The sequence below is a fragment of the Acanthochromis polyacanthus genome, chromosome 11 (genome assembly GCF_021347895.1).
Source record: "Acanthochromis polyacanthus isolate Apoly-LR-REF ecotype Palm Island chromosome 11, KAUST_Apoly_ChrSc, whole genome shotgun sequence".
NCBI classification, from domain to species: Eukaryota; Metazoa; Chordata; class Actinopteri; family Pomacentridae; genus Acanthochromis; species Acanthochromis polyacanthus.
Window position 1 is genome coordinate 13,686,750 of NC_067123.1, and position 24,664 is coordinate 13,711,413.

At 42.3% G+C, this 24,664-nt stretch overlaps 1 protein-coding gene across 2 annotated transcripts in view; it reads right to left on the minus strand.

Annotated features, from left to right (window-relative positions):
• Positions 1-3,103: 3,103 nt before the first annotated feature.
• Positions 3,104-24,664, minus strand: part of LOC110969783 (tenascin) — a 181,257-nt gene continuing 159,696 nt past the window's right edge. For both annotated transcript variants that reach the window (XM_051955119.1, XM_051955120.1), the window contains 4 exons: positions 19,400-19,496; positions 14,841-14,996; positions 14,587-14,750; positions 3,104-7,610 (listed from right to left, as the gene is read on the minus strand). In XM_051955119.1, coding sequence (XP_051811079.1) covers positions 7,512-7,610; positions 14,587-14,750; positions 14,841-14,996; positions 19,400-19,496 — 516 coding nt within the window. In that variant the 3' untranslated portion in view covers positions 3,104-7,511. The remainder of the gene's footprint in view (positions 7,611-14,586; positions 14,751-14,840; positions 14,997-19,399; positions 19,497-24,664) is intronic.

Sequence of the window (24,664 nt, forward strand, 5' to 3'; positions counted from 1 at the left end):
TGAAGTAATCCAGCTGTACGTGTTTAAACCAGAAACTAAATCTAAACAATAATACAGGGTGGTGAAGCAAAAATGTCCTATTGATAAATTTGAATGTCCTGCCCAAACGGTGAGGGTAATCAAAACAATAATTAAAATCAAAGTTCCTTACCTTTAACCAATCTTTTAGTATTTGTCAGACCTTGGTGCATTGTGAACCGAGCAAGCAACAAGCAAAACGCAATAGGGATTGCGATCTCCTGGATGCCCAACTCCCTCAAAAGGACATTGCCAAGATTGTTGGCATCAGTGAGAGGACCATTCGTCGCATCCAGCATGCCAGACAATCCAGTTTGGGCACCAAGAGATCTCCAGATGGTCCTGGGAGTCTTGGGCTCAGATGGCAATAAGATGCCGCCCCTACTTCTTCAAGCCAGATCAGAAAATTGGGGCTGATGTGTACGACATAGTTCTGAGGTACACCGTTTTGCCCTGGCTGAAGGCCACCTACCCTGACAACAACTATGTGTTGCAGCAAGATGGGGCTCCCGCTCACACATCAAACTAGGTCCAAAAGTTCTGTGAGTAGAATATGGCAAACTTCTGGCCCAAAGACATTTGGCCCCCGAGCTCACCTGATCCCCCTGGATTTTTTCTGGTTGGGCGCCATTGAGTTGATCAACAATGCCACACCCCTCATGCCAATATGGATTTACTTAAGGCTGCAGTCTCCAGGGAATGGGAGGCCTACCCCAAGGAGGATATCAGGGGAGCCTGTGCCTCTTTCAGAGGCTGTATCGAGGCCTTCATCATGGCTGATGGAGGACATATTGAATAAACATGTTCTGAAAGCTTTAAATTTGTGTTCTTCAAGAAATCAGTTCAAAATTCCAAAGAATAAAAAAGTTATACCCAATTATAGTTGTTTTTTACCTGACAGGACATTTTTGCTTCCTCACCTTGTAACATTACAAAGAGCTCCACCCTGCAAGCTGACAGGATTACATCTGTTATGCATGGAGCCACAGAAGTCTGAATCCACATTTTTGAGGCTATCATCGGTACACTGCATTTTCGAAGTGGAAATGCCTGACCATTGTTCTGACTGCTTATTTCACTTATTATGTGTCTATAGGTCGACTACGTGCTTTCTCCACTTTGACCCTGATGGAATCACTTTTGGATCCTTCCATCCTAAATCATCAGGACTCACCTGCTCATTCATCTCTGATTTACTGGAAAGCTAGTTATAAACTATGAACATTTAAGATGGTATCCGTGAAATTGTAGCTTGATATACACCGCCTTCCATAATTATTGGCACCACGGGTTAAGATGTGTTGAAAGCCTTAAAATAAAGTCAGTTTTTATTGCAGAAGCATACTCCATCCATCCATCCTCGATACACCGCTTTATCTTCAATAGGGTCGCGGGGGGACTGGAGTCTATCCCAGCTGACTCAGGCAAAGGCAGGGGACACTCTGGACAGGTTGCCAGTCTGCCGCAGGGCTACATACAGACGAACAATTACTCTCGCATTCACACCTATGGGCAATTTACAGTAATCAATTAACCTCAGCATATTTGTTGACTGTGGGAGGAAGCCGGAGTACCCAGAAAAACCCATGCATGCACAGGGAGAACATGCAAACTCCATGCAGAAAAATCCCGGGAAAGCCGGGACACGAACCAGGGATATTCTCACTGTAAGGCGAAGGTGCTAATCACTACGCCACTGTGCAGCCCAGAAGCATACTCTCACATTGAAAATTGTTGAAAAATGTATTATAGGAGATATTAGGTGCTGTTTTGTTGGCAAAAGGGGTAGTACAAAATATTAACATGAGGGGTGCTAATAATTGTGACACACATGATTTGATGTAAAAGAATTATTTCTTAATGTGTGATTTTTTTCCCCGCTGAATAAATGCACTTGAATTAAAGGTTGGATTTTCCTCTTTTTTTCATTGTGCTCCTATATTATTTATTTATTATTTATTTATTTATTATTTATTAGAAGCTAAAGAGCACATCTTAACTAGTGGTGCCAATAATTATGGAGGGCGCTGTATCAAGAATTTTCCAGAATATCTTCTTTTCAAATTACTCATTGATTCAGGTTCAGCATATTTTTTTGCTCAATGAAAGTGAGACTTTGGTTAAATGACAATTTCACAGGAACTATTTAAGATAAAAGCATCAAATTTTCACATTATTCTTCGATGTGAGCATATTTTTAATTTTTAAGCTTTTATATTTAGAGAATGAAAAAACAATCAGGTTCCAAAAATATTCATATTGTATGGTTTTAAAGTTTCAGGGAAATTAAAGATGGTATAGTAGAAATTGTTATCAAAATTAGATGATTTGAGATGGAATGGCCCTATTGCTCTGTTGACAGCTGCTACGTAATCGGTGTGCTCTGAGGTCTTTTGCCCTGAATTCCTCAAGCACAATGATGAAATCTAATCTAATTTAGCAGAGAAACACATTTCAGTCAGATGAAGAGATCCTGCTTTTTATTGTGTTGGAAGCAGGAGGTCTCCACGGATTGGATGCATTGCTGAATGATTTGGAAAAAGCATCCAATAGCGATTTTTCCGACCGATATTGTTGGCATTGGATTTGTGATACAACTTTTTACATGTAAGGTTATGTTTGTAATAGATATAAAACATGTGACGGAGTATTACCACAACAACACATCTTCAAAAGTTTGTAAAATCACTGACGCAACAGTTTAATTTCTGGGTCAGAAATGCTGCATCATTCATATTGTAAATTGCAGCCACGTTGCTCATTGCATTGTTTGAAATAGCGATTTTGATTTTAAGTCAATTAATAAATAATCGTGTCAGGATTAATCACCCCAATTCGACCAGGTCAAGATTCCATTCAGTCTAAAAGAGTGTGTGTGTCACTAATCCACCTGGACAAGCAGTTTCTGAGTGTTTCTCGCTCCTGACACATTTTCCTTCACTGTGGGGTCATTTTTCACTGCAATATAAAGTCCTGCACCTCTATGGAAACAACACAACCATGAACATAAGTAGAGAGAATTCAGAAATGTCTTCTGTGCAACATAAAACTGTTATGACATAAATCATAAAAAAGAACAAAGAACTTTAATTTCTTTGGTAATTTCTTGTTTATTTGACAAAAACTCAGAAAAAAATATTGAATCAACATGTACAGTGGGTACGGAAAGTATTCAGACCCCTTGAAATTTTTCACTCTCTGTGTCATTGCAGCCATTTGCCAAAATCAAAAAAGTTCATTTTATTTATCATTAATGTACACTCAGGACCCCATCTTGACTGAAAAAAACAGAAATGTAGAAATTTTTGCAAATTTATTACAAAAGAAAAACTGAAATATCACATGGTCATAAGTATTCAGACCCTTTGCAGCGACATTCATATTTAAGTCACATGCTGTCCATTTCTTCTGATCCTCCTCGAGATGGTTCTGCTTCTTTATTGGAGTCCAGCTGTGTTTAATTAAACTGATTGCACCTGATTAGGGGCTGCTCAGTGAGGTAGTGATTAGCACTTTCACCTTGCAGCAAGAAGATCCCTGGTTCAAATCCCGGGGTGGGCCTGGGATGTTGCATGTTCTCCCTGAGCATGCGTGGGTTTCCTCCGGGCACTCCGGGTTCCTCCCACAGTCCAAAAAAATATGCTGAGGTTAATTGAGTACTCTAAATTGCCCGTAGGTGTGAATGCGAGTGTGATTGTTCGTCTGTGTATGTGGCCCTGCGATGGACTGGCGACCTGTCCTGGGTGTCCCCTGCCTTCGCCCGAGTCAGCTGGGATAGGCTCCAGAACCCCCGCGACCCTAGTGAGGATAAAGCGGTGTATAGAGGATGGATGGACTTGATTAGGAAAGGCACACACCTGTCTATATAAGACCTTACAGCTCACAGCGCATGTCAGAGCAAATGAGAATCATGAGGTCGAAGGAACTGCCCAAGGAGCTCAGAGACAGAATTGTGGCAAGGCACCCCAGATAGCAAACTATGGGTGAATCAATGTTGAATCTATGTTGAGACCTAACGTCGAAATTATACAGAAAGCGCAAGGTTGATAAAATGTTGAGTCAACGTTTGCTTACATAGATTACATGTTTGCAAACATAGATTCAACATTAATTAAACATTGACCTGTCAAACATTTTAATTAAACCAAAATGCAATGTAGATTCAATGGTATCTTTTAAACACAAACTTCAATGTTGACAAAATGTTGTTGAATCAACGTTGATCCAACCATCAGTCTTCAATCGTAACCACAATTCAACCTTCTTAACCCTAATTCAACATTGATTTAACATCTTTTGCTATCTGGGTAAAGTGTGATTTATGGTTGAAAAGCAAACGTTGACTCAACATTTTATCAACCTTGCGCTTTCTGTATAATTTCGACGTTAGGTCTCAACATAGATTCAACATTGATTCACCCGTAATTTGCTATCTGGGACAGATCTGGCCAAGGTTACAAAAGAATTTCTGCAGCACTCAAGGTTCCTAAGAGCACAGTGGCCTCCATAATCCTCAAATGAAAGAAGTTTGGGATGACCACAACTCTTCCTAGACCTGGCCGTCCAGCCAAACTGAGCAATGGTGGGAGAAGGGCCTTGGTGAGAGAGGTAAAGAAGAACCCAAAGATCACTGTGGCTGAGCTCCAGAGATGCAGTCGGGAGATAGGAGAAAGTTCCACAAAGTCTAATATCACTGCAGCCCTCCACCAGATGGGGCTTTATGGCAGAGTGACCCGACAGAAGCCTCTCCTCAGTGCAAGACACATAAAAAGCCCGCATGGAGTTTGCCAAAACACACACGAAGGACTCTCAGACTATGAGAAATAAGATTCTCTGGTCTGATGAGACCAAGATTGAACTTTTTGGTGTTAATTCTAAGCGGTATGTGTGGAGAAAACCAGGCACTGCTCATCACCTGCCCAATACAATCCCGACAGCGAAGCATGGTGGTGGGAGCATCATGTTGTGGGGGTGTTTTTCAGCTGCATGGACAGGACGACTGGTTGCAATTGAAGGAAGGATGAATGCGGCCAAGTACAGAGATATCCTGGAGAAAAAACTTCCAGAGTGCTCAGGACCTCAGACTGGGCTGAAGGTTCACCTTTCAACAGGACAATGACCCTAAGCACACAGCTAAAATGAAAAAGGAGTGGCTTCAGAACAACTCTGTGACCGTTCTTGACTGGCCCAGCCAGAGGCCTGACCTAAACCCAATTGAGCATCTCTGGAGAGACCTCAAAATGGCTGTCCACCAACGTTCACCATCCAAACTGACAGAACTGGAGAGGATCTGCAAGGAAGAATGGCAGAGGATCCCCAAATCCAGGTGTGAAAAACTTGTTGCGTCACTCCCAAGAAGACTCATGTCTGTACTAGCTGAAAAGGGTGCTTCTACTCAATACTGAGCACAGGGTCTGAATACTTATGACCATGTGATATTTCAGTTTTTCTTTTTAAATAAAATTGCAAAAAATTCTACATTTCTGTTTTTTTCTGTCAAGATGGAGTGCTGAGTGTACATTAATGAGAAAAAAAATGAACTTTTTTGATTTTGGCAAATGGCTGCAATGACACAGAGAGTGAAAAATTTCAAGGGGTCTGAATACTTTCCGTACCCACTGTACAACATTCTTCCAAGTGCCCACAGGTGATACCCATACTGGAAAGAAACAATGAATCTACATACTACAGATAGTTTACTGCTTACATTTTCAATTTGTTTCTACACTTGTCTTCTCACTGCTTCATGTAAATACACCCTGCAGTTCAGTCGAATTTTTGTCACCCCACTGTTTATTGCAGCCGAGTCCTTACTGGCCTCTCGGTTTGTACACAATAAAATGCAAATGGTATATTTTTGGTGCATTTTTTAAGATAGATAGATAGATAGATTAAACCTTTATTAATCTCACAGCGGGGAAATTACCATTGTACAGCAGCAATAGGACATTGAATAAGAGAGAGCTTGCAGCACACAGGAAGCACACATATATATATATAAATATAAAAATTTTCTTCAGAAGAAAAGGAAAGAAACAGTATCTACAGCAAGATTTTTAGACAAATAGAATACAGTGATATTGAAGAAATATCATGATTTTAATCTTAGATTTGGATCATTTAAAAGTTTTCTGGCAGAATAGCACATCGCAGATGAGTAGTTCATGGCCATAGGTTAACAGTGCTCTTCACTGTGAGAGTTTCTGGCTGATAAATGGTGGAATCTTGGCATTAAAATAATAAAAAAAAAAAGACAACAAATCTTTCAAACCCACTGGTGGTTTTTATGGTTTAGAAGGTTAAACAGCTGCTTGTTATTTAATCAGATAAACTCAGAGATCATCATCCAGCTGCTAGTGCTTGGTATCTCTGTTCAGAACTAAGGTCTGGCTGTGCTCAGGTCCCTTTCAGATCAGATCAGTCCTTCTCAAAAATTAATCTATACATGGGTTTAGTCGGTTTTCCGTTCTCTAGATGGAGATTTCAGAGTAGTGGTGCAATTTGTGTGAACTGAGTTTTTGAATATGGAGGAAGTTGGAGTTACGCTGCTTTAAAATGCTGCTTTAAAATGAAAATAAGGAGCCTGTACAACTTACAGAAACATACTGATAACTGACCTCTATACAAATGAAAAAATACGACTTCATCTCTTCTCAAATGAGAGAAAGTCTCCCTGTTCAAATGTGTATGTTCAGTCTGCTGTGTGTGTGTGTGTGTGTTTGTGTGTGTGTGTGTGTGTGTGTGTGTGTGTGTGTGTGTGTGTGTGTGTGTGTGTGTGTGTGAGTGTGTGTGGGGGGGGGGTGCCAAGGTGCTGACTATACTTGTGGGGAACAAATGTCCCCACAAGTATAGGAAAACCGAAAACAATGTCATTTGTGGGGACCTCATTTCGGTCCCCACAAGTTTAAACAGTGTTTTCTTGGCCATGTTGTTGTTACTGAAAAAAGTAAAAGTGCAAAAACGGTTCTTTAGGGTTAGGCATTGTTTTGCTCTGGGTTAAGGTTAGGGGTGGGGTAAGGGTTAGGGGTTAGATATGAATGGGAGTCAATGGTAAGTCCCCACGGGAATAGCAGAACCAGACATGTGTGTGTGTGTGTGTGTGTGTGTGTCAACCCAAGCCGTGATTTGTGGGGACCAAATGTCCCCACAACTGTAGGAAAACCGAAAACTATGCCACTTGTGGGGACCTCATTTCGGTCCCCACAAGTTTAAACAGTGTTTTTCTTGGCCATGTTGTTTTTACTGAAAAAAGTAAAAGTGTAAAAATGTTTCTTTAGGGTTAGCCATTGTTTTGGTTAGGGTTAGGGTTTGGTTAAGATTAGGGTTAGGGTTAGGGGTTAGATATGAATGGGAGTCAATGATATGTCCCCAAAAGTTATGGCGTGGGAGAGTGCGTGTGTGTGTCTTTGTGTATTGACACACTGCTGTCCGTGTGTGTTTTTAACAGTTCATCATCATCTTCATTATCTTCATCATCATCACCTCGCTCACGTTCATCCTCTGGATGGAGGACTGAAGGCTGCCGGTCTCATTTTCATCTCAGTGAACGGGATGGAAACCTCTTTTCCTTTCCAGGACGTCCAGATCACGCCCTGAGACACACACGAGCATATTTAAAACTGAGTATGATTGATGCTTTTAGACAGATTATTTAGAATTAACAAGGTCCTTTGTTACGTGTTGGGCCCTTGTTAAATAATAATTTGTTAAAAAGTGACTTTAGTATTATTATAATCCCTTTATTTCATGCTGCATGTAAGTGTAACAGTGCATTCTCATCACTAAAGAATCCTCCGAAAGACGGATCCTAAACTTGCAACTTGTTTCAGCAGTTTCAGGTAGAGACAAAGATGTTCACAAGTCTTTTTTTGCAAGTCCAAGTCAAGTCTCAAGTCTTTGGTCATGAATCCAAGTCAAGTCTCAAGTCTTTGAGGGGTGAGACTTGGTTAAGTCTCAAGTCTTTGGTCACGAGTCCAAGTCAAGTCTGAAGTCTCTATAATAATAAAAATAATATAAAAATATAAAAATAAAAAGAATTTTCTCATGTCTCTTCTTGTTTTAATGAGCTATCATCTGCTGCTATTCAGTCTACTAAGAATATTGCACATCTAAATCTAAGAAATTCAAAGCATATACTGTACTATTTGTTAGGCTGGCAACTGCCAGCTCTGGTTAGTGCTCTCTCTCCTCCTCTCCCTCTCTTCTCTTTCAGATTCTTTTGGATTGATTGCTGCAGCAGGTGTCCCTCATCAACCATCAGGAGCAGGTGGAGTCACGCACAAACCACGCCTCCCCCGAGTCCCTGATTAGGCAAAACGCCTCCCCCGAGTCCCCGATGAGGCGAAATGCCTCCCCCGAGTCCCTGATGAGGTGAAATGCCTCCACCGAGTCCTTGATGACGCAAAGCACCTCCCTCAAGTCCTTGATGAGGCGTAAAGCCTCCTCAGCCACCTTGAGGAGGCGTAGCACCTCTCCCCGAGCCCCAAAAAGGCATAACGCCTTCCCTGAGACCTTGAAGAGGCGCAGCGCCTCCTCGGCAGCCTTGAGGGGGTATAGCTCCTCTTCGGCAGCCTTGAGGAGGCATAGCGCCTCCCCCTGAGCCCGGAAGAGGCTTAGTGCATTGCCCTGAGCCCGGAAGAGGCTTAGCGCCTTTCTTCGAGCCCTGAAGAGGCTTAGCACCCCGCTTCGAGCCGTGAAGAGGCTTAGCGCCCCCCTGCGAGACCTGAGGAGGCCTAGCGCTTCCCTGCGAGCCCCGAGGAGGCCTAGCGCCTCCCTGCAAGCCCTGAGGAGGCCTAACGCCTCCCTGCGAGGCCTGAGGAGGCTTACCGTCTTCCTGTGAGCCCTGAGGAGGCTTAGCGCCTCTGTGCGAACCCTAAGAAGGCTTAGCGCCTCTCCTCCAGCAGTGAGAAATCTGTACGCCACCCCAACACCAAGGGGCTCCTCTGCAGTGGCCACCCCAACACCATATGGTCCTCCTGCAGTAGTGGTTTCCTTAGTCCCTTGTCCAGTCCAGTTCTCCGAGACGTCCCCAGTTCCATGTTTAATCCGGTCCCCAGTCCTATCCTCTGAGGGGCCCCCAATCCCGAGCCCAGTCCTGTCCCCAGTCCTGCCCCCCGAGAGATCCCCAGTCCCGTATCCAGCCCAGTCCCCAGTTCTGCCCCCGGAGGGGTCCCGCCACTGGCTCCAGTTCTGTCCCCGGAGGGGTCCCGCTGCCGCCGGCTCCCAGTCTGGCCTTCGGAGAGTCCCTGTCAGATCAGTTGTCGGTTCCCAGTCCAGCCTCCGGAGGGGCCCCGTTGGGCCAACTGCCGGTTCCTAGGCCGGCCTCCAGATGGTCCCCGTTGGGCCAGCTGAGGGTTCCCGGTCCGGCCTCCAGAGGGTCCTCATCCCCAGTTCTGCCCTCGGAGGGGTCCCCGGCTCCAGTACTGCCCCCAAAGGGGTCCCCGGCTCCAGTTCTGCCCCCAGAGGGGTCCCACCGCCGCCGGCTCCAGTTCTGCCCTCGAAGGGGTCCCCGGCTCCAGTTCTGCCCCCGGAGGGGTCCCGCCGCCGCCGGCTCCCAGTCCGGCCTTCAGGGGTCCCCGTCAGATCAGCTGTCGGTTCCCAGTCCGGCCTCCAGTGGGTCCCCGTCGGATCAGCCACCGGTTCCCTGTCCGGCCCCGGCCTGTCAAGCCCCCAGGCCGTCCTCCGGAGCGGTCCCTCCAGCCTGTCCAGCCCAAGCCTATCCAGCCCCCGGGCCATCCTCCAGAGCGGTCCCTCCCACCCGGCCAGCCCCAGCCCGCCTGTCCCTCAGGCCGTCCCCCAGAGCGGCTCCTCCAGCTGGATTCCTGCCAGTCCCATGACGCCCCGCCGACACCCCGACCGGCCCAATGGGGGGTACTGTCACGCCCCCTCCCTCTCCTGTGCTCTGGCTCGCCTGATTGTGAGCTGCTGTGCTTCTCCGCTCGTAATTAGTAATCAACGACAGGATAAAGCCTGGCTCTCCCCACAGCTCCGACACTGGGCCATTGCATGCGGTTCCTCGTCGAGCGCACATCTCAGTTTAGACTTCGTCTGCCCTTGGATTTCCTCGCCTGCTCCATCTTCCTTTCCTCACCCTGGAATCTTCGCCTGCTCGCCTCTCCTCCTCCGCTCTGCACTCCCCCAGTCTGCTCAGATTCTGCCTGCTCCGCTGTCCCCGCCACCGGCTTCATCAGCTCTGCCCCCCACCTTGTCTCCCGACCCCCCCGCACATTATGTGAGTCACCTACCTATCATCTCCTTCACCTGACTCTTGACTTCATCTGGTGCAAGGACATCTTGCTCTAGCCAAAAAAAGCAAATGATGGGTCGAGTAGTGCAGACATCATATAGACCATATCTCGAAATGGAAGATCTCCTGCAGGTTGAGCTGCGTCATCCATTCTGACATTTGCAAAGATCCCCTGGAAATGGCACTGCAGTGACTTCTGGAGAGCTTTCACAAAATCGCCCAGGTGTCAAGTTGTATTCAGCATACTGCTGAGGTGACTGTTGAGTGAGAGAACACAAGGCAGAGCTACACTTAGAGTCACCACTTTCTCCCCTTGTGTGAGGTCTGTTGCTTGAAGAAATTGGGCCAAAATTTCCACAAGCTATTTGAGCTGACTCAGTTCTCTTGCTGATAGGCACAGGCCTTTATGCCCTTGGGCTTCCAGAAGAGTATTTAGGCTTTGAGAGTCCAGGTCCAGTGATCGACTCCACAAGGTGGAGAGTTGTATTTAATCGGGTTGACACAGCAGAGGGGATGCTGCGACTGGTTCCATACTCTCTCTCAAATGCTTCTTTCAGCCCACATGTGGAATGAAGTAGACTGCCGAATTTTGTAACTTTTGCCATTGCACTATTCAGAGTCTTAGTTACTTTCGGTCCATCACGCACCATGAGCTGTAATGAATGTGCAAAGCGCTGTTGTTGCTGTTGACGGCAGCTGGATGGATTCCACATCGTCCCAGAAACTGTCACTTAAATCCTCCCATAAGTTGCTGTTTTCCAGGTCGTCTTCACCATCTTCGGTCTCAGTTGTTGTTGCAGAGGGGAAACAAACTGTAAAGGCCTTTCTCATATTTGACGCATTGTCACAGATAATGTAATCCAATTTGTGTTTTATATTGAAGTTGTCACATATCTCCTCAAATTTCTCACTCATTCATTCTCCAGTGTGTGACCCTGTAAATCGTTCACAACTCAAGAGAACTGTCTGCAGGCTTGGGCTGTAATCCATCTCCATGAAGTGGGCTGTAACCCCTAAAAATCCACGCATGCTTCGATCAGTCCAAATATCAACAGTTACACACTGTCTGTCTTTTCTAGTTTAGATTTGATCTTGGACTCTTTGTCTGCTGCTAGCTCACTGAGACATCTGGTTATGGTGCTTCGACTTACTGGGTAGTATCTCTCTTCTACCAGTGACAGAAAATTCTTGAAGCTAGGCTTGTCAATCAGAGACAGAGGCAGATTGCATGAAATGATGAGATCCTGTATTATGGATTCAGTAATGGCCTTCTGTCTGGGATGGCTCTGGCTGTATATCTGCACACCTTTCATCTGTGTTAAGAAAGAGTCAAGACTGCTCTGTCCCTCTGCACTGGCCACTTTTTTCGCTCTACTGAATTCAGAAAACCTGTAGGTGAACATTATGGAAAATTAATTATGGTAATAAGATCTGAATTATATAGCTAACAGTTTTATGTGTAGCAAAACCCATCTGAAACCATATGTTTCTGATTGAAGAAGTGGTTCTAAGCTAATGTTGCAGGCCATACCTATCTTTTATTTCTGAATATATAGAGAGTTGTTAAAAAAATGACATAGACTATCTCAGGGTAACAGGAAAACATTGCAATAATAACTAATCATCTAATAACAGTTATAGTAGGCTACATCAGTTTATGTGAGAATCATGTTCTTTGATTTTTCAAATGCATTCAACACCATCCAACCCACCATCCTCAAAGACAAGCTCACAGAGATGGAAGTGGATCTTTCCTGTGTTTCATGGATTACAAATTACCTGACAGGAAGGCCACAGTTTGTCAGGCTGGGGAACTGTGTTTCTGGGACATTAATGAGTAGTACTGGGGCTCCACAAGGAACAGTCCTGGCTCCATTCCTGTTCACTCTGTATACATCTGACTTCAAATACAGCACTGAGTCCTGCCACATTCAGAAATACTCTGATGACACTGCTATCGTGGCATGTGTCAGAAATGGACATGAAGCTGAATACAGAGATCTGATAAGTGCCTTCAGTGACTGGAGTCACAAAAACTGCCTGCTACTCAACGCCTCAAAGACAAAGGAAATGATCATCGATTTCCGCAGATCCAAACCCCCTCTTCAGCCAGTGAACACTTGTGGGGTGGACATCGAGATGGTGACATCATATAAATATTTAGGTGTCCACCTTGATAATAAGTTAGACTGGTCTACAAATGTAGACTTCATCTACAAAAAGGGCCAGAGCTGACTTTATTGCCTCAGAAGACTTCGATCACTAGACATCTGCAGTAAGATGCTGCAGATGTTTTATCAGTCTGTGGTAGCAAGTATCCTGTTTTATGCTGCAGTCTGCTGGGGAGGCAGCATAAAACATAAGGATGCAAACTGATTAGAAAAGCTGGCTCTGTGGTTGGAATCGGATTGAACAAATTGGAGGATGAGGTGGAGAGACGGGCACTGAGCAAGATGGAGGCCAATCTGACAAACATGGATCATCCACTTTACATCTGCCTCAATGAACAACGAAACATCAGTGGATGGCTTCTATCCCTGCGCTGCAAGACTGAAAGATTTAGGAAATCTTTCTTTCCATCAGCAGTCAGGCTATTCAATTCAAAATTAAACAGATAAGAACCCTGACAACTGAATTTCCCTTCAGGGATGAATAAAGTGATAGTGATTCTGATTCTGATTCTGATCTGCTGGACACAAAATTAACACCATCAAATGCTGGTAAATTATGCAAGTGGCTGGTACTGTATGCTGCACTCACCGGCCAAAATAATCTATTGAGTGCCTGGTAAACTTTCAACATTCACTATGGCCAACGTTAGTGGAAAACCAAGTTCAAAGTGTGCACTGTGAAACCATATTGTTTACACTGGGTCTCTAATGACATCAGCCTACTATACATTAAAACATTCCTCTATCCTCTCCCTCAAGCCCAGTGAAATGTTAATCTGGTAAACCTGCAAAATTACTGTTATGTGGTCAACAATTAACCTGTAACCTGCCTTTAAACCAACAGTTTAAGGGTATTTTTCTAGTACACTCTAGTGTAGTACACTGTGGCAATGGAACGTAGATGAATAACGTTACCCAAAAAACGTCATATTGACGTTGCTCCATGCAAATAAGTGTGACAAGCAAACTAACATTCACTCATGTATTCAAATATTTTGTTACAAAGCTGGTAGCAAGCTAAGTTAAACGTAGCTGATGCCAAGCTAAACATGTTTGCTAACTGTCTATATGCGCTAATGTGACTGACCTATCCGGGTGAGTTTTCAGGTGCCTGATGAAATTTGATGTGGTTGACCCAGCATCCTTAATGTTGGTAGCACAGAATTGGCAGTCAGTGCTTCTTCTGTTGTTCTCTTGCTTGAAGTTTTTTATAACCAAACGTTAAAACAAAGGGTGCAGCAGGTGCGGGTGTGTCGGTCGCCATAGTGTCATCTGAGGCACGGGGCCATGAGCCGCGCACCCGATGCGTCTACGGTTACCATGTCAAAAAGGAGGGAATTACGTCAAGCTCGTCAGACTTTTCAGTTTCCTCAATGTTAATACATCAAAAAAAGAGAAAAAATAATGATTGTTCATGAGTCCCAAAACACAAGTTCGAGTCGAGTCTGAAGTCTTTTGAGCACAAGTCCGAATCAAGTCTGAAGTCTTACTGTGTGCGACTTAAATACGACTCGAGTTCGAGTCGCAGACTCGAGTCCCCATCTCTGGGTAGCGATATCCCAATCAAGGGTTTTTTTTTCCACTCTCGATCCCAACCGAGCATTTTAATATTTAGCATCAGCCCATATCCGATACCTTTCTCCAAGATAATACACATTTCAAATACTGTAGATTATTAGCTGTAGTACCCGCTTGCACCACCATGTGCAGCCTTTTACTGTTTAGTGGTATAGCAACTAGAGGAAAGTTTTATGTTGGAAATATTGTGGGAGTTTAACTAGAAAAGAAGCCCCATGACAAAGACCTCTATGAATCTCACTGACATTAGGTCAGCAAATGTTTTAAATCATGCTTGGATAAATTAATACACTGATCTTACATCCCAGTGGAACATCAGTGAAACAAGTAAGTCATCAGTAATTATTAAAAATAAGCTTCACATCAAGAGCAAAAAGGTAAAACCCAAAGCAGGCAAATTCAAAAATCATTTAGGTCACTTTTCTGCCCACATTCCACATTTCTGTGTGACCGTATGAAAAGATTCAGGAATAGCCTTGTGACAGTACTGATCACTCCAAAATTCCGCCACGATCCTAATCTTAGAATCAGACTCAAGACATCTCAAGTTTTAAGTTTATCACATGAGGGTACCTGGTGTTTGACATCAATGCCATAGAGGCCGTTGAGGTTTGCTTCGTGGCAGTTTTTGTACCACCAGCCTCCTCGATAAGACATTGCGCAGCGGGTGATGAAGGTTGCCGGGTCCCGGTCTTTGGTGGAGAAGATCCGGTTGTTGTGATAAGTTAGGGAATCACCTGAAACCATAAACAGAAGACAGACAAAGAATAAGGTGTGTAGGAAAGGTTAGTTAGTGTTTCAGTCAAGTTGTCAGAGCTGAGGATCACCTGCAGTGCCGGTATATCCGCCCACAGTCAGTTTGTAGTTCCTCTTGGCCACTTCAAATGTGGAATACTGAGCGAACACCGACTCGTCTTGGTCTCGAAGATCTACACGCAAACTCATCTTGGCCATAGTTGTCAGGTTGTGGAGACTCTCAAGTCCTAAAAAAGCAAAAATAAATACTATCAGTTTAGGTTGAAATATATGCGACTTTCTGTTGACATTCACATTTAAACAACTGAGTCTGTATTTGTGTTTTTTGTGCTACAGTTGTTTCTTAATACTTTCCCTGTCAGATGGAAGTTGTTGCTTCAGATGGCAATTTGTTTTATTAGGGTCCGAGCACCGATGGTGCCGAGGACCAACAGTGCCAGGCACCGACGGTCCCAAGGCACTGCGGTGCCTAGGACCTTCTTGAAACCTTTAGGTTTATTATTAGGGTCCAAGCACCAAACGGTGCGAAGACCCTATTGGAATGCTAGAGATTATTATTAGGGTCCGAGCACCAATGGTGCCGAGGACAGGCGGTGCAAGGACACCGGCTGTCCAAGGCACTGTGGTGCCTAGGACCCTATTGAAACCTTAGGGTTTTTATTATTATCCTGCCAAAACAACTGCATTTTTGATAGCCTAAACATGCACCGATTCGCATCGAAAGTTTCACACACATCAGAACTGGCGAAAAAAAGTTGATATTTCATAGGAATTGTGGAGGTGTGTGGCAAAATGGCTCCATAGCGCCCCCTACACTTTCCTGTGGGCAGCATGTTTCACCTACAGCTACCAAATTTGGTACACATATGCAGCACATCAGCCTGAAAAAAAAGTCAGTGGTGGCAATTTTCTAAACCCAACAGGAAGTGAGTTATTTTATGTTGAATTCCAGATTTTGAACATTTTTTCATTTTTTTCTAGAGCGAATTCCTCCTAGGGCGAAACTCCAATTCACTTTAAATTCGACCAGTACATACAGGAGGCCTTAATGAGCAAAATTTATTAAAATCTTTTTCCAAACTCTGGAATTTTGATCCTTCGCCATGAAATTTCAAACGCTGTGTAAATGTCCTGAACATATTTCAATCTGCCTGAAACTTTACATGTATGATCAGTGACCTGCCCTGATCACATCCATATGATAAATCCATTCACAGTCAGAGCGCTGCCTTCTGGCAACAAAAAATGTCATTTTTTACACTTTGATGTATTATTCTTTGCCTCTTGCTCAGATTGACCTCTAATGTGGTGACATAAACCGAAACATGTTGATGATGATTCACAGTGAAAATGGTGACTTGTCATCAAAAGGCGTGTCTGTGGCAGCGCTGTGAATTTCGATGTCTCGCCATGACGACTAAGATGTGTGTATCTCAGCAAATCTTCATCCTATCTGCCCTAAACGTCATGTGCTGGACACCAGTCCCAGTCTGAGGACATTCCACACTTAAAAATTTAGAAAAAGTTGTAGCGCCACCTGTTGGTAACAAGGAGTTTAGAAATTACATTTTCACACACCATTGCTCCAAACTTTGTCATATCATTCTGAAAATTGGTCCGCTCATTCTTCACCCCTTGACAATGCCACAGTGTGACGATTCTGACATTTGATACAATGCTGTTGCCGTGGCAACACGTTGTTGCCGTGACAAACAAAATACTTTTTCACAGGTTTAAAATGCTCAGCAGCTCACCAAAATTACCACACTCGTCACTCTCAACCCAAGGAAGGACACTGTATGCATCTCGGCACTGCATGTGCTATAGCGCCCCCTACAGCATTTTTAACAAACAGCCCCCGCAACACGTTTCACCACATCCACCAAATTTGAAAGGCATATAGAGCACACCAGGGCGCACAAAAAAGCCTCTTGGAGCCATTCTGTAAACCCAACAGGAAGTCCGCCGTTTTGAATTAATTGGACAAATTTTGCATTTTTTTTCATTTTTGAGAACGACCTCCTCCTAGGGGGTTACTCTTAGAGACTTCAAATTTACCCCTTATATCCTACACAGCATAATGATCAAAAGTTATTAAAAGTTCTCTCGCAAGCCAAAGGGCATGGCCATGGCGGCCTCCACAATTTTGATCCTTCGCCATAAAACATCAGCTGCTGTGTAACTATCCTCTGCATACTCCAATCTACCTCAAACTTTAAATCACAATCCAATCCTGATCACATCCATAGGCCAAAATACACTCTCAGTCTCAGCGCCACCTGTTGGATGGACAAGAAATGCTGTATAACTAGCCTGTACATGTTCAAATCAGCCTGAAATTTTACATGAGTGATCTGAGTCCAACCCTCATCACATCCACTGTTTGAAATACACTCTCAGTCGCAGTGCCACCGGGTGGATGGACAGGAAATGCTGTACAACTAGCTTTTACAAGCTTCAGACTATTTGAAACTTTACATGTGTGATCAGAGTCCAGTCCTGATCACATCCATAGGCCAATATACACTCTCAGTTGCAGCGCCACCTGTTGGTTGGAAAGGAAATGCTCTCTAACCATTCTGTACATGCACCAATCAGCCTGAAACATTGCATGTGTGATCAGAGTCTGGTCCTGATGATATCCATAGGCAGAAATACACTCTCAGTCGCAGCGCCACCCGGAGGACATGCGTGGATTTGCCGACCAGCAAGAATGCGAGGACCCGTCCAACACTGCTTGCAGCTTTAATTTCAGATTGAATTCTTTAGGTTGTCTTTTTGTCAGTAAATCACTGCAGGTAGGTTTGAACAACATGTTGTCTTTTTAAAAAAATATTAAAATTTCACTATTAATCGGCTGGAATTTGTCAGATTTCCAACTTTCTGACCATCCCTGAACTACTGTAATTTCCGGACAATTGACCGCACCTGAATATAAGCCGCACCCACTAAATTTAAAAAGAATAGTTTTGTACATATATAAGTCACACCTGACTATAAGTCACGTGTCTGCGTTGTAACATGAGATATTTACACAGAAAGATTTTATTTAACTTTTAATTAAATAAATGACTTTTTTCCAAAAAGTGCCTGTAACACGGCAGTAAAACGCACTGAGTCAGGTTTTCACGCTGCAGACTCCAATGTCTCACCATCGATTCATCGATGCCAAGCTTACGTGCAGCCTTCTTCGACAGGCAGATCGATTACTTTTAACTTAAAAGCTGCATCATATGCATTTCTTTGTGTGTTTTCCATGATGAGGGTATGAACATAAAGTGCAAAATGACTGATTTGAAGAATTTAGTGTGAGACCGTTTTATTTAATTCGAACAGTTTCATTAGTCCACTGTGACCTGCTCAGTAATTTCATTCTGATGTGGTGAGGCTACACATATTGACGGCATGAATCTAAAAATCTACAAATTAGCTGCATTGTTGTACAAGCTGCAGGGTTCAAAGCATGAGAAAAAAGTTGTGGCTTATAGTCTGGAAAGTATGGTACTTATCTCTAAAGTGCTGTTTTGTTCGAAAACCTAACCAAGTCTAAACCTAAACTGATGACATGGAGACAAGTGTGGAAACTACTTAACAAAATGTAAGTAGTAAAATACCAATATTAGGTGTAGCCAACATATTTTCCAGTATTGGTGACACATATGGGAACTTGGAAAAATGTTATACATGTTGATTTTTAGTTTTGTAAATTTTTGTAAAAATAAATATTTAAATAAATTCAACTTTTGTGTTTTCTTGTGTAATGATTAATGACATAACTGTCATACTGCATATAAAACACTTCAAAGCTCTCTGTACAGCCATGGTTGTGCTTTTTCCTTAGAGGTGCAGGATTTTATATTGCAGTGAAAAATGAGCCCACAGTTAAGAAAAATGTGACAGGAGCAAAAAACACCCAGAAACTGTTTGGAGATGTTTAAAGACGTATTGGTTCAGATTTTTAAATACTAAAATTTTTAATGAGTGAACAAAAAGTAATTTCTCTTCTTCCACTTCCAGTGTAAAGAGAATCTGAAGTTTTCAAATGTCACAAGATGCCAAAAAGCAAATCAGTCTTATTTGAAGAACTGCTTTGGAATAAATAAACTTGGCGGCATAGTACCATCTGAAGTGGAGTTTTATGTAGTATTACAAATGGCTTTATTAACCTCTTCAGCCCGGTCGGCCCACGGGTGGGCCGAAGAAATCCCGGCGTTTTTTTCTGAAAATATGGCCAGGGCTTAAAGAGGTTAAACAGAGTAGAAGAAGCAGGAAGCAAAACCAGTTGTTTGCCACCTGATAAAAACTCTTGCAGAAGAAGAAACAAAACTGTCCTTCTACAACAGAAAAATGTAAAGTTTTAACACAATGATTTCAATTGAGAAAGTTGTAAATAATTATTCATGTCAGGTGCTGTTAGCCATGTTTATGATACTTCATCAAAGTGAACAGAAACAGCTGATCAGTCGTGTGAGTTAAATGTTCACTGTGTCAGAACTTATCTAGAAAAGCTGCTTCCATGTCCAAGGAAGGTCATTAACCCTTTAAAAAAAGGCAAAATTGGGAACTTTTCTTTTTTGTGACACTTCAAAATACACCTTGATAACACAGCTGATGAATATATGTCTCTCACCGAGCCAGAACTCTCCGTTCACATCTCCGAACCCTTTGGTGTACTCCTTCCAGCCCCTGAAGAAATCCACTGAGCCGTCTTTCCTTCTCTGGAAGACCTTAAGATGGGAAACAAACCAAAAAACCTTAGAGATCTGATCTACAGGTGATGGTCATGACATGCTGCAGCATGACAGCAAGGAAGTAAACAATGTTGGGTTAAACATACAAAAATGGTCTGAATATAACGTCCCTGATTACAAGACTATCCGTTTTTTCAACATTTTTTTTTTTGAACACAGGAACCACTTTGACTCTTGTGTGAAATTTTCCCAATGATCCCGTTAACCCGAGAAGAATTTTCTCTGGTAGGACTGAAACATAAAAAAGAGTTACACAGAAAACCCACATTATCAGTCACAGACACTCTTCCCCTCTCGTGTCAGTTTTTTTAAAAGGCTGGAACTGTTTTTCTTTTTCAGTTCATGACCTGCTGTAAGTCTTGGCTTATTGACAGATGTTCATATTGCTTTTTATTGGCAGACATCAGGAGACTCTATGAACTGTTTTTTTTTTTTGATTAGTGACCAAACTACTATGCAGACAGAGCAAACATAATAACATGATAAAATAAGGAGCCCACAGAAGCAACAAACTAGGGCTGCAACTAACAATTATTTTAATAATCGATTAATCAAGACCGGATATGGGTCGCCACTGAACAGACGTGTGGCAGCGCCGCTCCTGATTTTGCAAGATTTCACCACCAATTTCATTGAATATAAGACATTTTTTAACTTTACTGGGAGCACTTTTCAATCAAGAATTACAAAATGCCTCCGAAATCGGCAAAACAAGCTTTAAAAACACCAAAATCTGACTCGGTTCACGACGCAGAGCAGCATGCTAATGAAGCTGTGGAAGTTGAGCTAACTTCGGAAGCTAACACTGGCAAACTTATCCCCTCATCCACGCTTCCACTGATGCAAGAAGATTTCGGGAGAAGGTTTGACACGATGCTCACTGAAATAAAGGCTGTGAGAGGTGACATAAAGCTGATGGCAGCCCGTATTTCTCTGGCAGAGGACAGAATTGGTACAAACGAGGACAACATCGCTACTTTGAAAGATGGTAATAGCTCGATGAAAGCAGAACTAGACACACTGACATGTAAAGTGGAGGACCTGGAAAACCAAAGCCGAAGAAATAATATTCGTTTGGTGGGTCTACAAGAGAGAAAAGAAGGCAGGGACATGTGCACGTTCCTGTCTAGATGGATCCCCGAGGTGATTATGTAAACTTTCCCGGGCCGCTTTCGATTGAGAGGGCACACAGAATTGGGATCCCTCGCGATGCAGATTCAATAGCACGACCTTGAGAAGTAATAATTAAGTTTCTCAACTTCTCAGACAAAGTTCGAGTCATGAGGGCTGCAAGATTAAAGGGCACCATCCTCTATGAAGCCAAGAGAGTGATGTTCTTCCAGGACTTCTCGGTGGACCTCCGCAAACAACGGAGACTGTTTGACCCGATTAAGAAACAGCTGTCAACCCTCCACATCCAGGATCTGCGCTTTGGCATCATCTATCCGGCAAAGATGTTGATCACCCATCAAGGAAGTCGACGTGTGTTTGACACCCCCTCGGAAGCAAGTCTCTTCGTGCAGCAGCTTGAGGCAAATGGACTAGAGGAGAACAGTACCTGAACTGCAATGGCGCCTACCGGTAAAACTGACATGATAATTATGGTCGCTCAATAGGCACATTATTCCAGGCCATTAACTACAACGTAAGATTGTTTTATATACGTGATATTATGGTCTGGTGTCTTCTTTTATTTTGGTGGTACAAGATTAATAACTCTTCCTTTTCTAATTTGAAGGAGTGGCTTTGTTATGCCAGTTTTAGTGTTTTGCTGCTCCTCTACTAAGTTATCTTTTGGTGGATCATCCAAGGCCTTTAGCCTGGTCTTTTTACGCTTTATTTTTCTGGATCAGATGCTCCCGTTTAAATGCACCTTTGTTAATTATGTTCTAATGTTTTTTTCCGTTTGCACCGCCCTGCTCTTTCCCTTTCCTTTCCACATTTTCCTTTTTTATGGCAGACTTGGACATTTCTGTTTTTTTTTTTTGCTATTTAAATGCCTGTTTCACCAGCTCTAAAAATAACCTCTTGGAATGTAAGGGGATTAAACAAACTAACTAGGCTTAAACAAGTAATGAATAGAATTAGACAAATTAAGGCACATATCATATTTTTACAAGAGTCACACCTTACTGCTGAAAATATTGTTAGAGTTAAAAGGCGCTGGCCAGGCCATGTTTTTCACTCATCACATAACTCTCATTCTAGGGGTGTAATCACGCTTATTCATAACACTGTTCCATTCAATCTCATTAACGCTGTAAGTGACAAGTTTGGTAGATATCTTATTGTTGAATGTCAACAACCATGTTCCAATATTTTTTAGAAATCTATTCCTCTCTCTGGCTCCACTTCTAGGTTTTTTAATTATTGGGGGTGACTTTAATTGTACTCTTTACCCTAATATAGACAGATCTACTGGAATTGATTCCGCACAAAAGCAAACAAGAAAGGAAATACTATAATCTATGGTAGAATATAATCTGGTTGATATCTGGAGGCACATGCACCCCAGTGCATCTGTTTTCTCTTGCTACTCAAGTACTCATCGCACTTTCTCCAGAATTGATTACTTTTTGATATCTGTGCCATTGGTTCCCATGGTTACTGAATCCTGGCATGATAGCATCATCATCTCTGATCACTCCGCTCTATCATTTAAACTAACTATACCCAATTTACCAATCTCTACCACTAAATGGCGTCTCCAATCATTTTGGCTCAAAGATCCAGAATTTTTGGAGTATATTGGAAAACACATAGATTATTATTTTGAACACAACAAAAATCAAACCACTGCAAGTATAAAATGGGAGGCATTTAAAGCCTTTTTAAGAGGGCAAATGATTAGCTTTACTAATTCTAAACATAAAATGTCTCTTATAGAAATGGAGAAATTGGAGAGAAAAATTAAAGAAACTGAACAAGTAATATTCAGAAATGCTTCTAGCTCTAATTCTCTAATTTTAGAACTAAATACATTAAAAGCCAAATACAACATCCTGTCAGTAAATAAAGCCACAAAAAGTCTGTTGAGACTGAAGCAATTGTTTTATGAGCAGGGTGAAAAAGCGAGCAAAATCTTGGCTTGGCATGTTAAACAGTTTCAGAATGAAAGAACAATTAATTCCATACTTGCAGATAATGGACAGTTGATTATGGATCACAAACAAATCAATGATACTTTTCGCACTTTGTATCAAAACTTATATACCTCAGAACGCTCTAACTCAGTTTCAACAAAACAAAATGATTTTTTGGCTCAATTGGATTTTCCTAATTTACAAGATAATGATGTAGCCAGTCTTGAATGCAATTTAACAGTTGACGAAATCATTAAATCCATTGAAAATACTAGAAAAGCACTCGGAGAGCGCAGACCTCCACCAGGCCTCCTGGCGGCCATCTCTCAATTGTACAGAGTCCTTCAAAAAAATCCTGGATCCAGATGGTGATCCGGATCACCTCCAAAATCTAATCGATTGTTACCTTTGCTCTTCCGGACATTCTGTAAAAATTTGTTGAAAATCCGTCCATGACTTTTTGAGTTATGCTGTTAACAGACAGACAAACAGACAAACTCCGGTGATTACATAACCTCCTGGCAGAGGTAATGAGTGGTGGTAAAACTCCTGGACCTGGAATGCAATACCATTGGAAATATTTAAAATATTCAAAGACAAATTAGCTCAACCTTTATTAGATATGTATCAGGAATCATTTAGTTGCAGGACTCTTCCTCCATCACTTAATGTAGCTACAATTACTCTGTTATTAAAACCTAACAAGCCCTCAACACAGTGCAGCTCATATAGACCTATCTCATTGTTGAACAATGACTACAAGATCTTATGTAAAGCATTAGCAAGGAGACTAGAAGTGTTATTGCCAAAGGTGGTTCACTGTGATCAGAATGGTTTTATACGAGGGCGACAGGGGTTCCACAACATTCGAAGGGTGATGAACATGATTTATGAGAAAAATGGGACCGCTGACCATGCTTTAATTGCAATGGACGCTGAGAAAGCCTTCGACAGAATTGAATGGCAGTACCTATTTAAAGTGTTATTTAAAGTAATGGAAAAATTTGGAATCAAATGCAACTTCTTAAAATGGATTCAATTATTGTATTCCAACCCTCAAGCTGAAATAATGACAAATGGCCTTTTTCCCGCCCCCTTCAGATTATATAAAGGGACTAGACAGTAAATAGAAATAATAGAAGTATTTACTCTAGCAATTGAGCCTTTGACAATGGCAATCCGCAATCACAGTAATATAACAGGAATTAAAACCGGGGATTTAGATCATTGCATTGCTTTATATGCAGATGACGTAATTCTATTTTGTGCACATCTAGAGAAATCAATACCCTCCATACTAAATCTTATAAACACATTCAGTGTATTCTCTGGTTATAAAATTAACTTTAATAAGTCAGAAATACTATTTTTGAATGACAATGAACGTAAAAATCCCCCAATTGACACTCCATTTTTGGTTTCTGAACATGGGTTTACTTACTTAGGTGTCAAAGTTGCTCCCTCCATTGAGAGCATTGTTGCACAAAACTATAACTCTTTGACAGACTCCGTCACTCAACTTCTAATTAGGTGGACAAAGCTACCAATATCTCTGATCGGCAGAGTTAATTTACTGAAGATGATGATTTTACCTAAATTTCTTTATCTTTGTCAATCAATCACTCTCTCACCGCCAAATTCTTTATTTTTAAATTTGAAAAAACTATTCAGGAACTTCATCTGGAACAACAAGAAACCAAGGGTCAGACTTTCCTTGCTCTACTTACCATACGACAGAGGGGGCTTGCAAGTTCCCAGTCTGACATGATATTTTTGGGCCGCCCAAACCAGAGCAACAGTGTTCTACTTTGTTAAAGAGCAGACCCCTACTTGGGTATTAATGGAATCAATGGATATTAAAATTCCTCCTAATTTATATATCTACTCAGCTGACAAGAAGAAACTGATTAAGGAAACTAAAAACCCATTTTTGAAAAATTCTATTAAGATCTGGTATGATATGATGAGATTTACTCCAGTTTTTGGAAACGATAACTTCCCTCCTGGTAAGGCAGATGCTGGCTTTGAATTTTGGTTTACTCAAGGCATCAAAAAGGTTTC